This window comes from Ranitomeya imitator, chromosome 2, assembly GCF_032444005.1.
Source record: "Ranitomeya imitator isolate aRanImi1 chromosome 2, aRanImi1.pri, whole genome shotgun sequence".
Classification (NCBI taxonomy): Eukaryota; Metazoa; Chordata; class Amphibia; order Anura; family Dendrobatidae; genus Ranitomeya; species Ranitomeya imitator.
Genome location: NC_091283.1, coordinates 293173975 through 293191212, shown reverse-complemented (window position 1 = coordinate 293191212; position 17238 = coordinate 293173975). Strand labels below are relative to the sequence as shown.

The 17238-nt window shown below is 45.5% G+C and overlaps 2 protein-coding genes across 2 annotated transcripts in view; both read left to right on the top strand.

The window, feature by feature from the left end:
- LOC138663262 (zinc finger protein 420-like) overlaps positions 1–17238 on the top strand; it is an 81179-nt gene that overhangs the window by 39738 nt on the left and 24203 nt on the right. The gene's annotated exons all lie outside the window — the stretch shown is intronic.
- Positions 13520–15881, top strand: LOC138663273 (uncharacterized). Its single transcript, XM_069749449.1, has 3 exons — positions 13520–14095; positions 14191–14337; positions 14828–15881. The coding sequence occupies exons 1-3, from the start codon at positions 14022–14024 to the stop codon at positions 15075–15077; spliced, it is 471 nt and encodes a 156-aa protein (XP_069605550.1). The 5' UTR covers positions 13520–14021; the 3' UTR covers positions 15078–15881.

The following is a 17238-nucleotide window of genomic DNA, read 5'->3' as shown; positions in this document are numbered from 1 at the left end:
GGTGCAGTATACACAGGTACTATATACAGTGTGCAGTATATACAGGTACTATATACAGGGTGCAGTATACACAGGTACTATATACAGGGTGCAGTATACACAGGTACTATATACAGGGTGCAGTATACACAGGTACTATATACAGGGTGCAGTATATACAGGTACTATATACAGTGTGCAGTATATACAGGTACTACATACAGGGTGCAGTATATACAGGTACTACATACAGGGTGCAGTATACACAGGTACTATATACAGGGTGCAGTATACACAGGTACTATATACAGGGTGTAGTATACACAGGTACTATATACAGGGTGCAATATACACAGGTACTATACAGGGTGCAGTATACACAGGTACTATATACAGGGTGCAGTATACACAGGTACTATATACAGGGTGCAGTATATACAGGTACTACATACAGGGTGCAGTATATACAGGTACTACATACAGGGTGCAGTATATACAGGTACTACATACAGGGTGCAGTATATACAGGTACTATATACAGTGTGCAGTATATATAGGTACTACATACAAGGTGCAGTATATACAGGTACTACATACAGGGTGCAGTATATACAGGTACTATATACAGTGTGCAGTAAATAGAGGTACTATATACAGGGTGCAGTATACACAGGTACTATATACAGGGTGCAGTATACACAGGTACTATATACAGGGTGCAGTATACACAGGTACTATATACAGGGTGCAGTATACACAGGTACTATATACAGGGTGCAGTATATATAGGTACTATATACAGTGTGCAGTATATACAGGTACTACACACAGGGTGCAGTATATACAGGTACTACATACAGGGTGCAGTATACACAGGTACTATATACAGGGTGCAGTATATACAGGTACTACATACAGGGTGCAGTATACACAGGTACTATATACAGGGTGCAGTATATACAGGTACTATATACAGGGTGCAGTATATACAGGTACTACATACAGGGTGCAGTATACACAGGTACTACATACAGGGTGCAGTATACACAGGTACTACATACACGGTGCAGTATATATTAAACATAAATTTTTGCATATCCCATTTAAGAACAAAAATTAAATTGAAGTGACCAAAGAAAATATATTAAAACTAGATTGCAGCCCGATTCTAAAGAATCGGGAGTCTAGAATCCATATATACTTGAAATTCGGCAGGAGCTTGAAGAGCAACGTCACTGGGCCCGCCTCCACGCAGTAGAAACTTGCTGTGAGGTAAAAATTCAAAAATCACACCAAAATGGCGGGCGGAGTGTGTCACAGTACGGCACGTTTCTGATTGGTCGCTCGCAGCAGGCGGCAACCAATCAGACACTGGACACTGTTGACGTCACTTATCTCCGGACATTAGCTCCGGACATTAGCTCCGGACAAAGCAGGAAGTAGTATTCTAGGCAATTATATATAAGATGATGAAATGAATTAATTCATGCAAAAATTGATTAAAATAACAGAAACAAAAGGTACTGGATGGTGGAGGCTATCTCATAAAGTCCACGTGTTAATTTTTAATGACATAGAACATATAGCTTATATCAGTAATTGCCAATGATTATTTTTGGCCTTGATCCTAAGTAAAAAGGTACATGTGCAAAAAAGGTGCTATAATGCTATAAAGTGCTTAGTGCAGAAAAATGTACTAACATTTCATTTGTGCCTTAAATACAATGATACTATGAAGTAGTAGTTGCTATTTCCACAATTAGCCATCAGATGGTTCTGATATCCCATACTAAAATATTCTCCATTAAATCAATAAATATCAGATAGACGTATACATTCAGTATACACAGGTACTATATACAGGGTGCATTATACATAAGTACTATATACAGGGTGCAGTGTATTCATGGTGCAGTATACAAAGGTACTATATACAGGGTGCAGTATACACAAGTACTATATACAGGGTGCAGTATATACAGGGTGTAGTATACACAAGTACTATATACAATATTACAAACAATGTAACAGGAGTAAGCAAGATTTCTGGAGAAAAGAACACTTATCAGTTTGATGAGGACTTGCTTGAAGGGTCGTCTTCTCCAACGTAGGCGCCGAGAAACAGCGGCACTTGTCGTCCCTCTGTTGTCTGTGGGCTGACTAGTCTCTAGGAGCCTGCTGCCTGGAGTTTCGGGAGTTAATGTGGTATGCACAGGCTCTGAGTCTTTAGCTTTTGCAGCACAGCCAGGAATCAGGGGCTCTGCACTGTTAAGTCTCTGTACCAGGAATCACAATCACAGTCTCTGTACTGATACCGTGGGGACCAGGGGGTAGAAGTCTCTGCATGGGCCAATGTCTCTACACGGGTCTCAAAGCGCCCCTCTCCAGTAACAGCAGAGTCCGCTTTCAAGTACTCACAGGATGCAGTTTTTCTGTGCAGTCTCCCTGTATTTGTCCTCAGACCGGGAGCTCTCTCTCTCCCGGAGCGCAGCTGCACCCTGCTCTGACCGCTGCTCAGTCCCTTGCGCCGATCGCTTCCTTCCTGTGCCAGTCTCTAAGTCTGCCCCCTGGGGAAACTGCAGCACAGCTCAATGGTTCCAGGCACAGAGCCGAGAAGGTAACCGCCCCCAGACTCTTCTGGTGTTTCACCTCCTTACACTCCTGCGCAGGCGTACTGATTTGCCCTGTTGAGGGCAGAGCAAAGTACTGCAGTGCGCAGGCACTGGGCCTCTCTGACCTTTCCCGATGCCTGCGCACTGCAGGACTTTGCTCTGCCCTCAACAGGGCAGATCAGTACGCCTGCACAGGAGCACAATGCGAAGCAAGCAGGATGACGACATCGCATGGAAATTGGAGGCACCGGACCCAGACCTGCGACTCCCATCGGACTGGACCGCATCGGACCGCCCCCCGGTTGAGTATAATAAAATTTGTTTTTCTTATCTTTCAGGTTGGACCGGGGGCTTATCTGCAGCATTATAGAATGCTGTAGATAAGCCCCGAAAGCCAGTGGCCACATCTTACAGCAGCAAAACGAGGTGACACGTTCCCTTTGGGTATGTGCACACGATGCAGATTTAGTGCAGAACTGCAGCAGATTTTTCTGCTGCAGAAACGCTGCAGAACTGCACTGTGATTTACAGTACAATGTAAATCAATGAGAAAAGAAAAATGCTGTGCACATGGTGCAGAAAAATCTGCGCAGAAACGCTGCAGATTTCAAAGAAGTGCACGTCGCTTCTTTTGTGCAGTTCTGCAGCGTTTCTGCGCAGATTTTTCTGCACCATGTGCACAGCTTTTTTCTTTTCTCATTGATTTACATTGTACTGCACAGAAACTGCACAGAAACTGCATAGAATCTGCACAGAAACTGCATAGAAACTGCATAGAAACTGCACAAAAACTGCACAGAAACTGCACAGAAACTGCGCAGAAACTGCGCAGAAACTGCATAGAAACTGCGCAGAAACTGCATAGAAACTGCGCAGAAACTGCATAGAAACTGCATAGAAACTGCACAGAAACTGCACAGAAACTGCATCAAATCTGCAGATGCAGATTTAGTGCAGAAAATTCTGCACCACATTTCCTACGTGTGCACATAGCCTTTAAGTATTCAACTGAGCAAATGCACTAATAATATACCAATAGGAACCCTTTATGTACTAAAGATAACACAGATAAAATATAGCTTTTAATTAATATACCAATTAGAACCATGCCACAAATACAACCAGATAAACACATAAAACACACAACCGTGCACTCTGGGATAACCCTGCCAAACAATACCTCTTAGTACTGCCTACCTATCAGTGGAGGTTGGCACCCTAAACACAGATACGAGATTGGCGCCCCCACTCACCGTCGGCTGTCCCTATGTCTCCTAGTATGGATCCTAATATAGGTGTCACATACAGACCAGCACTTACACTAGACAGGAAAAAGATAGGCAGACTAACTGGCTGATTGTATATATATATATTTATGAAATAATCATATATATAAACTAGGTTTGTGACAGGGTGAGATACACGGACTAAAGACCAACAATGTGCATAACAAAAAAGTGCTCGTGTATTAAAAATAGGCCTCACTACCTCTGTACCCTACTGCTGTGCAGCCTGCCTGGCTGTGGAGGTTGGCACCCTACTGGTCAGCGGAATGGCGTCCCCACTCAGCGACGACTGGCCCTGGGAAGCCCTAATATTAAATCCCAGCCTGATAATGATCAGACACAGATGTGTAAATACACAAAAATGGCAAGGCACAAAAACATATATAGCTGCAGGGAGAAAAAGGAAACCCCCCCCCCCCCCCAAAAAAAAAAAAAAAACCTTATCTTCAGCCGAAGATAGCCTAGTGCTTAGATATATGCATGGTAAACAGAGGGTGAGACCGATACTTATCAGTGTTGATATTTCATACGCCTCTACGCGTTTCACCCCAACGGATCATCAGGAGGCCTTGATATGTAGATGCTTGATCTACATATCAAGGCCTCCTGATGATCCGTTGGGGTGAAACGCGTAGAGGCGTATGAAATATCAACACTGATAAGTATCGGTCTCACCCTCTGTTTACCATGCATATATCTAAGCACTAGGCTATCTTCGGCTGAAGATAAGGTTTTTTTTTTTTTTTTGGGGGGGGGGTTCTCCTTTTTCTCCCTGCAGCTATATATGTTTTTGTGCCTCGCCATTTTTGTGTATTTACACATCTGTGTCTGATCATTATCAGGCTGGGATTTAATATTAGGGCTTCCCAGGGCCAGTCGTCGCTGAGTGGGGGCGCCATTCCGCTGACCAGTAGGGTGCCAACCTCCACAGCCAGGTAGGCTGCACAGCAGTAGGGTACAGAGGTAGTGAGGCCTATTTTTAATACACGAGCACTTTTTTGTTATGCACATTGTTGGTCTTTAGTCCGTGTATCTCACCCTGTCACAAACCTAGTTTATATATATGATTATTTCATAAATATATATATATATACAATCAGCCAGTTAGTCTGCCTATCTTTTTCCTGTCTAGTGTAAGTGCTGGTCTGTATGTGACACCTATATTAGGATCCATACTAGGAGACATAGGGACAGCCGACGGTGAGTGGGGGCGCCAATCTCGTATCTGTGTTTAGGGTGCCAACCTCCACTGATAGGTAGGCAGTACTAAGAGGTATTGTTTGGCAGGGTTATCCCAGAGTGCACGGTTGTGTGTTTTATGTGTTTATCTGGTTGTATTTGTGGCATGGTTTTAATTGGTATATTAATTAAAAGCTATATTTTATCTGTGTTATCTTTAGTACATAAAGGGTTCCTATTGGTATAATATAGATTGTCGTTGACCTTTAAGTAGCTGCTAAGACAGCTCCAAGTGGCGTCAAATGCACTAATAAGACTGGCACAAACTCTATTGTTGCATATATTCATGTTAATACCATCTAATTCAGTTTGCTATTCAAAAAATGGCATAATACTACCCAGAGGTATCTGGGATAATATTGGACGTGGACACCTCTTACCGTAGGGCACATTCACTGAGCAGCAGGGACTGGAGTAGGAGTGGAACTTAGACTATCCTGTGAGCTGTGACCCTGTCGCAAACTGTAATGGCGGCCACTACCTGTCTTCACAGCCTGAGATCCAGAGGGTTCAGAGGCATACTTACGTAGCACGCTGTACATGACCAGACTCTCTGAACCCCAGCCGGATCCAATCCCAGCATGCCCGCCGGGTGCCATAGCAACGCGCTCTCAGCCTGCAGTGAGTCCCGCCCGCCCCGCTGTCAGCTGTGTGTGGCCGGCTGCTCTCCACTACCGCGGGCCGCAGTCAGGTGTTCTTTCATTGTTCACGCTGCAGGGCAGGCAGGTGCTAATTAATTGGCTCAGGGCAAATGCCTCCCTGCCACCCAGCCCTCCCCTGCCTACAGCACATTTCTTGGGATTCGCCATCAGGCCCACGGCTTTGAGCAAATCTACTACCGCTTGCACCTAGAACAAGTGGGTATGCCAATCAGTACTAAAGATGAAAACGTCTTCCAATGGGGTTCCAGTACTATGTCCATTAACCTCTGGAACGTGGCTGGGGCTCCATGTAGTCCAAAGGACAGGCCGACATAGTGGTACAGACCCTCCGGTGTTATGAAGTCGGTCTTTTCCTTTGCCGACTCTGTAAGAGGCACCTGCCAATATCACTTAGTCAGTTCGAGCGTGTTGATGTACTGGGCCTGACCCAGGTGCTCGATCAGCTCGTCTACCCTGGGCATTAGGTAAAGGTCGAAGTTTGACACCTCAACTTACGGAAGTCAATACAGAACCGTTATGACCAATCCGGCTTCAGGATTAGCACCATCTTGGCTAGCCCAGTCACTCCGGGATTCCTCAATTACTCCCAACAGAAGCATTTGTTTCACCTCACTTACGATCGCTTGTCTGCGTGCCTCGGACACACAGTACGGTTTCATTTATACTGTCACGTGAGGCTCGGTGACAATGTCATACTGGATGACATAGGTTTGACCGGGTAAACCCAATAATACATCAGTATTCCCTTTTACCAATTTCTGCACCTCTCGCTGCTGCTGTTTCGAGAGGGTGTCTCCTATCTTTACCTCTCCCTCGGCCTCCGTCTGGGCCGATATCGGAGGGTCCCCAGATGATATGTTGGGAGTCATCTCCGTAAGCATACACTCCCGGTCCTTCCACGCTTTCAACAGATTAATGTGATACAACTGTTCAGGTTTTCTTTCCCCGGACTGGTAAACTCTGTAGTTTACTTCGCCCACTTTTTAAAACCAACACCCGATCTCCCACGTTAAAGAAGCGAACCATGGCCTTTGTGTTATATGCAGACACCGGTATACCGCCGGTATAGTTCAATGCGCCGGCGGGGGAGCTGGCGACAGGCGGGCCCCCCTACCTCACAGAGGCCCCGTAGCGGCTGCGTGATGTGCCGCTAGCTGAGGGCCCCTGGGGGAGCGGGGGCCCTAGGCAGCTGCCTGCCCCTAATGCCAGCCCTGAATGGGCCCCCCTGTCTTGCCAGGGCCCCGGCACTTGCCCGGGTGCTGACGCCATGACCACCTGGTCCAGAGTGCCCGGGTCCCCACCCAATGCTGTATGGCATGAAGGTATTAACCCCCAGTCGGGCAAGGATCTCACCTTTTAGCATGGTGTAGTCCTAGGCGTCCGTCCGACGGAGGTCAAAGTAAGCCTTTAGCACGTCACCCCTCAGGAATCGAGCCACCACTTTGGCCCACTGGAATGTTGTCAGGTTCTCCCGTTCTGCCGTGTGCTCATGGACGGTGAGGAAAGCTTCCACGTCGTCTTCCAGACTCAATTTCCTCAAAGCGGAGCAAACCTTTTCTTGGGCCTCGCAACATTCCAGGGTCGGCGGTGGAGGTGCCTCACGCAGGGCTGCAATTTGCTGCAGCAACTGGTTATTGGTTTGTTGCTGTTGTTGCTATGTGAGAACCAGCTGCCTCAGGATTTCCTCCATTTTGTCCACAGGCCTGGGTTGCAATGTGGCAAGCTAGTGCAGTGGGGATGGTTCAGTGTGACAGACAGTAACCACAGGAAAAGTTCACAGCAAACGTGTTTGTGTCCACACTCACACATTGTACAGCATACGGCATCCGGATCACAGCCGGGAAACAAAACAGTTCGTGGGTGTCTGGTTGCTGAGGGCGACGGCACCACCATATCACTCTGCGGGGTGCCAGGAGCTCATTCTGCTGGCTCTTTGTTAACTCACACAGACTGAACTTCTGCAGAGCTGACCGCTCCACAAGTTGCAAACTCTAAACTGACACACCCAAACTCGTGCTGCAGGGGTTTTAACCTGGAATCCGTGGCCATGGGCCACTTGCAAGACCTATCTGGGGGAAACGGACTGCCCAGCTACCTTCCTGTAGTCAGTTTCAAAAATAAATTCCCTTAACGTGTTTTCCTGAACAATTTCTTGGTCAAATAGCTTGACCAGGCCATGCTTACTTTTACTTTGTTTTGTGACATACTGGCGTCCTGTTGTGACCACAAGGCACTCCAGCAGGTCTAATAGGACTTTGTCCACATCCTGGGAGATACATATCACCATTCACATATGATCCTCCTCCCCCCCGCCTCACAGCCCCCATATATTAGTAATGTCACCTATGTACCACCATATATTAGTAATGTCACTTATGTGCCCCGATATATTAGTAACTAGCCATTGAACCCGTTCTACGCCCAGGTGGCGAGCATTTATATTGGTATATGGTCTCCATCCTGGTATGTGCTGCTCCATCCTGCGTCCCCATCCTGTCATGTGCTGCTCCATCCTGCACCCCCATCCTGTCATGTGCTGCACCCATCCTGCGCCCCCATTCTGACATGTGCTGCTCCATCCTGCTCCCCCATTCTGTCATGTGCTGCTCCCATCCTGCGCCCCCGTTCTGTCATGTGCTGCTCCCATCCTGCGCCCCCGTTCTTTAATTTGCTGCTCCCATCCATATGCCCCATACTCTGCTCCATAAGATGCTCCATAGTATATGCCCCATATCAGGTGGCGTAAGTAACAAATAGCTGTGGCATGAAGTGCCACAGCCTCATGCCACAGCAATTTGTTACTTACGCCATTGCTTTCCGCACCTGCAGTGTGTCTTCAAGAAAATGGCGCCGGAAAGCGTGGACTGCGCAGGCGCCGATTCCGGCTGCAGGAGGACGAAGAAAATGGGCGGAAAGGAATGGCGTAAGTAACAAATTGCTGTGGCATGAAGTGCCACAGCATAATCAGGGCGCAAATATGTGCACGGTGTCCCCCTGCTCCCGACCCCCTGCTCCTGGCAGTCCGCGCCTTCCGGCACCATTTTTTTTTTCCTGACACTCTATAATGTAACGCTAGGAGCGTCGCGCCTGCGCAGTCTATAAAGGCTTCGGACAGAGTGACGCTCCCAGCGTTATATTATAGATGTCTCCTATGTGCCCCCATATATTAGTAATGTCTCCTATGTGCTCCCATATATTAGTAATGTCATCTACAGGTGCTTCTCACAAAATTAGAATATCATCAAAAAGTTAATTTATTTCAGTTCTTCCATACGAAAAAGTGAAACTCTTATATAGAGTCATTACAAACAGAGTGATCTATTTCAAGTGTTTCTTTCTGATAATGATTATGGCTTACAGCCAATGAAAACCCAAAGGTTATTATCTCAGTAAATTAGAATACTTTATACCACCAGCTTGAAAAATTATTTTAAAATCCAAAATGTTGGCCTACTGAAATGTATGTTCAGTAAATGCACTCAATACTGGGTCGTGGCTCCTTTTGCATCAATTACTGCATCAATTGGCGTGGCATGGAGGCGCTATGGAAGCCCAGTTTGCTTTGATAGCAGCCTTCAGCTCGACTGCATTGTTGGGTCTGTTGTCTCTCATCTTCCTCTTGACAATACCACATAGTTTCTCTATGGGGTTAAGGTCAGGCGAGTTTGCTGGCCAATCAAGCACAATGATACTGTTGTTTTAAACCAGGTATTGATACTTTTGGCAGTGTGAACAGGTGCCAAGTCCTGCTGGAGAATGAAATTTCCATCTCCAAAAAGCTATTCGGTAGAGGGAAGCATGAAGTGCTCTAAAATTTCATGGTAGACGGCTGCGCTGACTTTGGTCTTGATAAAACACAGTGGACCTACACCCGCAGATGACATAACTCCTCATCACTGATTGTGGAAACTTCACACTAGACCTAAAGCATCATGGATTGTGGCCTCTCCACTCTTCCTACAGACTCTGGGACCTTGATTTCCAAATGAAATGCAAAATTTACTTTAATCTGAAAACAAATCCTTGGATCACTGAGCAACAGTCCAGTTCTTTTGCTCCTTGGCCAAGGTAAGACGCTTTGGATGCTGTCTATTGGTCATGAGTGGCTTGACACAAGGAATGCGACACTTGTAGCCCATGTCCTGGATATGTATGTGTGCAATGGCTCTTGAAGCAATGACTGCAGCAGCAGTCCACTCCTTGTGAATTTCCTCCAATTTTTTGAATGGCCTTTTCATAACCATCCTTTCAAGGCTGCGGTTATCCCGGTTGCTTGTGCATCTTTGTCTACCACACTTTTAATTTCCACTCAACTTTCCATTAAAATGCTTAGATGCAGCACTCTGTGACCTATTGTGGCTTACCCTCCTTGTGGAGTGTGTCAATGGATAACTGTCAAGTCAGCAGTCTTCCCCATGATTGTGGAGCCTATTGTAACAGACTAAGGGACCTGTTTAAATGCTTAGGAAATCTTTGCAGGTGTTTTTGTTAATTATTCTAATTTACTGAGATAATGACTTTTGGTTTTCATTAGCTGTAAGCCATAATCATCAACATTACCAGAAATAAACACTTGAAATAGATCACTCTTTTTGTAATGACTATATATAATATAAGAGTTTCACTTTTTGTATTGAATAATTGGAATAAATTAACTTTTTGATGATATTCTAATTTTTGGAGAAACACCTGTAGGTGACATTATAAATATATTTTCTATTTTATATTTTTTTCTCTTGAGATTGTGGGCCCAATTCCAGCTATTGCTGTCATACCTGTGATTTCTATCTACACCACAGTGTACAGGATAATAGAGTATAATAAAATTGTTATGGACGTGACTTACCGTATATACTCGAGTATAAGCCGAGATTTTCAGCCCATTTTTGGGGGCTGAAAGTCCCCCTCTCGGCTTATACTCGAGTCTTATCCAGGGGTCGGCAGGGGAGGGGGAGCGGGGGCTGTGTAATTATACTTACCTACTCCCGGCGTGGTCCCTGCAGTCCCTGCTTCTTCCAGCGCTGCATCTTCTTCCTGTATGAGCGGTCATATACAGTAATGAATATGCGGCTCCACCCCCCATAGAGGTGGAGCCGCATATTCATTGCTGTATATGAGCGGTGACGCTGCCCGCTCAATACAGGAAGAAGATGCAGCGCCGGGGAAGAAGCAGGGACGCAGCGCCAGGACCAGGTAAGTATATGGGGAGGGGGAGCGCTGCCCTGCGCGATAGTCACCTGCTCCTCGGTCCGGGTGTCTTCAGCAGTGACGCTAAGGTGAGAGGGCGCGATGACGTAGTCAGTGCGCGCCCTCTGCTGAGCGTCAGTGCCGAAGACGGAGCCGCACGAGGAGCAGGTAAAAGTGCCGGGGTCCTGAGCGAAGAGAGGTGAGTATGTGATTTTTTTTTTTATGGCAGCCACAGCATATGGGGCAAGTGACTGTACGGAGCATCTTATGGGGCCATAACACTTGTGCAGCATTATATGGGGCAAGTAGCTGTGCGGAGCATCTTATGGGGCCATACTTGTGCAGCATTATATGGGGCAAGTGACTGTGCAGAGCATCTTATGGGGCCATAACACTTGTGCAGCACTATATGGGGCAAGTAGCTGTGGAGAGCATCTTATGGGGCCATACTTGTGCAGCATTATAAGGGGCAAGTGACTGTGCAGAGCATCTTATGGGGCTATAACACTTGTGCAGCACTATATGGGGCAAGTAGCTGTGGAGAGCATCTTATGGGGCCATACTTGTGCAGCATTATAAGGGGCAAGTGACTCTGCAGAGCATCTTATGGGGCCATACTTGTGCAGCATTATATGGGGCAAGTAGCTGTGCAGAGCATCTTATGGGGCCATACTTGTGCAGCATTATATGGGGCAAGTAGCTGTGGAGAGCATCTTATGGGGGCCATACTTGTGCAGCATTATAAGGGGCAAGTGACTCTGCAGAGCATCTTATGGGGCCATACTTGTGCAGCATTATATGGGGCAAGTGACTCTGCAGAGCATCTTATGGGGCCATACTTGTGCAGCATTATATGGGGCAAGTAGCTGTGCAGAGCATCTTATGGGGCCATACTTGTGCAGCATTATATGGGGCAAGTAGCTGTGGAGAGCATCTTATGGGGGCCATACTTGTGCAGCATTATATGGGGCAAGTGACTCTGCAGAGCATCTTATGGGGCCATACTTGTGCAGCATTATATGGGGCAAGTGACTGTGCAGAGCATCTTATGGGGCCATAACACTTGTGCAGCACTATATGGGGCAAGTAGCTGTGCAGAGCATCTTATGGGGCCATACTTGTGCAGCACTATATGGGGCAAGTAGCTGTGCAGAGCATCTTATGGGGCCATAACACTTGTGCAGCATTATAAGGGACAAGTGACTATGCAGAGCATCTAATGGGGCCATACTTGTGCAGCACTATATAGGGCAAATATCTCTATGGAGCATCTTATGGGGCCCTTATTACCCTTTATGCAGGATTATATAGGGCATATTTTAATATGGAGCATCTTATGGGGCCCATCAAACTTTATGGAGCATTATATGGGGCTCCTGATTCAATATGGATATTCAAAAACACTTAACCTACTGATGTCTAAATTAATTTTACTTTTATTGGTATCTATTTTTACTTTTGAAATTTACCGGTAGCTGCTGCATTTTCCACCCTAGGCTTATACTCGAGTCATTAAGTTTTCCCAGTTTTTTGTGGCAAAATTAGGGGGGTCGGCTTATACTCGGGTCGGCTTATACTCGAGTATATATGGTAACTAACTTGTGCAGTGATTCTGTTTTCCCTATAGTTAGGGATATTTCTTATTGCTAAAACTGATTTTTTTTCACATTAAACTTTTTTAAAAACTTTTTGAAACCCCTCTGATTAGTGCGATCATACAACATCCAAGCCTCTGATGGCTCCGGTGGTGCACTGTACTACTGTAGTGCCGTGTATCATCACTGCTGTCAGTGTAATACTAACGGCCCCATACATATGAGATAAGTGTTGGCTGAACGGTCATTTGGCAGACGCCTATCTCTCCCGACTCCCCCACACACACAAATATTCCAGCTTTCCTGTTGTCTGTATGAGAGAGTCGCCTCCAGACTCCTCTAGAGGAGGATTCTACAGGAAGAACAAACGGATTATTCTCTGAAATTCAGGATGCCAGATCCTTCTCTGCCCCAGCATCATCTGTTGGGAGGCCCCGAAATACATTATATGGTCGGCCAAACCCCCTAAATCAGTGCTTTCATGTAACTTTACTCTAAGGTGTATAGGGGGGGTTAAGGCCATGTTCACACGTTCCTGATTTCCCTGCTGTTTTTTCTGCACTAAAAACCGCAGCTCTTGGCAGAAAACGCAGGTGCGTTTTTTGATGCGGTTTTTAGTGCGTTTTTTTATGCAGTTTTCTCTGCAGATTGTCTGTGTTTGACACAAATAAAGCTTACTGCAGTGGGGGAAAAAAAAATAAATAAAATGATGTCATTTCCTTGTCCAACCCTTTTCTTCTTCCATCATCCATTTTGGGACTTAACACACCAAAATGAGTGGACGTGTTTTTAATGACAGCGCTCTGCAGAGTGCTGAGCGTAGGCCAGATCACAGCCCGCGGATCCAGCTCCGCACGCCACACCGGATTGCGATCCTGGGGTTGATTCTTCTAATCCTGAATCGTCATACACGTCAGGTAAGCAGATGTCTGTTTGTTTTATATATTGGGTTATGGGTACATGTCCACGTTCTGGAAACGCTGTGTGTTTGGCGCTGCGTGGGGCCGCAGCGTCAAACATGCAGCGTCCAGATGTAGCAGCATAGTGGAGGGGATTTCATGAAATCACGTGTCCACTGTGTGTCATCCGTCAGCCCTGCGACTCCGGACATGCTGTGCGTCTTTTATGATTACAGCATGTCCGTGTTCCTTGCAGAGAAGCTGCGGCTCTGCAAGGAATAAAACAGGGCCCTATGCGTGGGGTGCGATAATGCCGGATTTGTACAATGAACACATCTGGCATCATTGCGTCCCAGAAGGGGGTGGGGCTTTGCACATAGCGGCTTTGGCGCTCCGACGATAACGATGGCCATCCTGAACGTGGACACGTACCCTTACATATTCCGCATTGCTTTCCAGGCATGTTTGATATATTTTTCTCATCGTTGTGTTTTACAAAATATATATATATATTTTTTTATTTTAGAGGCAGCGGCGGCAGAGAAGGCATGCACAGAAAAGAATGTGGGTGCACCCTCTTGTAGCAGAGCGAACAGAGAAGGGGCACTTTTATGTCCTTTACAATGATTTGAGGAGGTAAGTTGAAATATATTGAACGACAAATTTACCTTTTTTTGCTAACAATGTAACTTGTGAAGTAACCCTTTTTTTGTGTCTTTTTCCATTTTCAGATATCCGGACAAATTTATCTCTTTTTGTCGGCTATCGATTCTGGCATTCGACAGACTGCTCACCATCCTGGCACCCCATTTGACACTGCAAGACACAGTGATGAGGAAGTCCATCTCTGCAGAGGAAAGGCTGCTCATCACCTTGCGGTAAATAACAATTTTTTTGTGGGAATGTCGTTAGGTCTCTATTTTACTTGTCTCTGTGTCCAGTATGTGTGATTAAACCCACCCACCCCTCTTGTTGGACGGGGAGCACACATACACACACACACGTGAGATATGGCCGAGTGTTGCATGGTAATCCCCGGCCCTGCCGCCTGCACTCTGGAGCGGAGTGTGCACCCACATACCAATACATGGAGCCGCACGCTCCACAACGGAGTGCATGCAACAGGTCCGGGGATTACCATGCAACACTTGGTCATGTCTCGCATGTGTGTGTGCACAAGTCCCATCAGGCCTTTTTTTAGTTTGTTTCCACCCTTTGTGTTGTGCCGGGTGTTAATGCCATCATTATTGAATGCTTAACATAACACATGAATGGTGCTGGACGCATATTATAGCGGCCTTAACTTGTGACATGTTTTAATTACATTTTTGTGTGACACTTCTAATTTTCTTTTTTGTTTCTTTGCAGATTTTTGGCCACAGGAGAGAGCTATACATCCCTGCACCTCCAATTTAGAGTTGGTAAATCCACCATCTCTAACATTGTGAGGTGCACATGTACCGTCATCTGGCAGAAGTTGCAGCCTATAGTGATGCCTTCCCCAACCGAGGAGACTTGGCTGCAGGTTGCAGCAGGCTTTCAGTCTGTGGCCAATTTCCCAAACTGCATAGGTGCAGTCGATGGTAAACATGTAAGGGTTCAGCAGCCCCCACGATGAGGATCACGCTTCTTTAATTATAAGAAGTATTTTTCAGTGGTCCTGATGGCGGTGGCTGATGCCCATTACAAATTTGTTGCCATTGATGTTGGTGCCTATGGTAGTACTGGGGATTCTCGGGTGTTGCGAACGTCACAGATTGGGATGCAAATTCTTCAAGATGGTGGAACGCTCCCAGCCCCAAGACCTTTGCCGGCTTCCACACATCCAGTGCCCTTTGTGATGGTATCGGATGAGGCGTTTCCCTTAACGACAACCCTACTGCGCCCATACCCACGAAGGGGACTGGATGCCCGACGGAGGATTTTTAATTATCGGCTGAGTCGTGCACGCAGATATGTGGAATGCACCTTTGGGATCATGACCAGTCAGTGGAGGATCTTTCACACTGCCATTCAGTTGGACACAGACACCGTTGATGCTGTGATAAAGGCTTGCTGTGTACTCCACAACTATGCTCGTGAGTACAACACTGACCTAGATGTGGAGTACCAGCAGCCAGTATTTAATCCAGTGGTCAACGGGGGTCTGGGCAGGCCGTCCAACTCTGGTGTGCGTGTGAGAGAATCCTTCACTGACTACTTTATGAGTCCTGAAGGTGCTGTGCACTGGCAATACTCCTGTGCTGGTGTTGAGCAGCCTGACCAGCAGAGAAGGATGCATCTACACTGACCCTCCCCAAAAAGTTGCCGACATCACTGCTAACTGTTGTGAAAAGATCCCGAAGAATGTGAATCGACAACAATCAACAAAAAATTGTGTTTTAAAAAATTTTTTGGTCATGTTACCCAAAAAATAAAAAATTTGGTGGTAATTTAAATAAAAAAATTTTTTGGGCTTAATTTCTTTTGTATCTTTGTATCTCCAAAAAATGGGGGGTGTTGTCATAAATTAACTGCAGTATGAGATATAGAATAGTTAACACATAACAGTAACACAACCCCCAAAACACTAATCGATTGCCCATATACCCAGGACAGCGTCCGACACAGAGGCCTTTTTCCCTATTGTCTAAAAACAAGAGAATATTTTTTGAAAAAAAAATTTATTGTAACAAACACAAAATATTTGTAAATTTTATAAATGATTTTTCAATTTGAAACAAATTAATTAAACAGCCCCTTACAAAGCCAACATGCAACTGGAGCTAGAAACAAAAGCTCAGGTCCGGACACCATACTCATAGATTGGTCTTGTCACAGATTGACAAAACTAAATGGAATTTTACTAAGAGATACTTTCCATTATATAGAAAAACACAAGAAAAAAGAAGTACATTATCTCGGCTAATCCTTAAAATTGTCAGTTTATTTAAAATATTAAAAATGAACAAAATATAACAGAAAAACCGTATTAATACAGAGATATTCGAATAATAGGGAACGGGTGCACCACAACATCCACTATCACATAACAGGAGGTGAGAAGGACATGAGTTGTCAAAGGAGTTGTGTCCCTGTACATCTCTATTGAGACCTGCAGTGCCAGTACTCAGTTATATTTTTTACTCCTTTGACAACTCATGTCCTTCTCCCCTCTTGTTATGTGATAGTGGATGTTGTGGTGCACCTGTTCCCTATTATTCGAATATCAATACGGTTTTTCTGTTATATTATATTTTGTTCATTTTTAATATTTTAAATAAACTGATAAGTTTACCGATTATCAGATATGATGTACTTCGTTTTTCTTGTGGTTTTCTGTGCAACTGGAGCTGTAGCCCATTTTACTTTTAGTGCAGATAGGTGTACTCGGGAGAATACAGGTAATTTGTTCCCTCTGTTTGAGAAGTTGGTCCCAGCTGCTGAGAACTTCCTCTATCTGCATAACTGCCTTGACTGTTGCCCAAATACTGTGGTCTTGCAGGTGTGTCCAGTGTTCTGTGTCGGGGCCTGAACAGTCCCAACACCCCCATCAGAACTTCGTTATATGGCAAAATAGGAGCAGGGTCCTCCAGAGCAGTGAGGGACATCTGGACCATAGACATAAAAAGAGACTGTCTATCCGGTGGCAGTGAGCGGGTCTTTCTTGCGACAGTTAATGCAAACGAATCGCAATGGTCATCGCTAGAAGATTTTTTTTATAAAATCAAGGGTGTCCGAGGCAATTTGCACCGTTTGGTCCTCATTGTTCTTCTTTGTTTTTTTTTCTTTTCTCTGCT

Bases quoted from the DNA above. Each gene is read 5' to 3' on its own strand.
- LOC138663273 (XM_069749449.1), top strand. From the start codon at position 14,022: ATGTGGGTGCACCCTCTTGTAGCAGAGCGAACAGAGAAGGGGCACTTT. The intron at 14,096-14,190 runs GTAAGTTGAAAT...TTCCATTTTCAG, and splicing joins CTTTACAATGATTTGAGGAG to ATATCCGGACAAATTTATCT. The intron at 14,338-14,827 runs GTAAATAACAAT...GTTTCTTTGCAG, and splicing joins AGGCTGCTCATCACCTTGCG to ATTTTTGGCCACAGGAGAGA.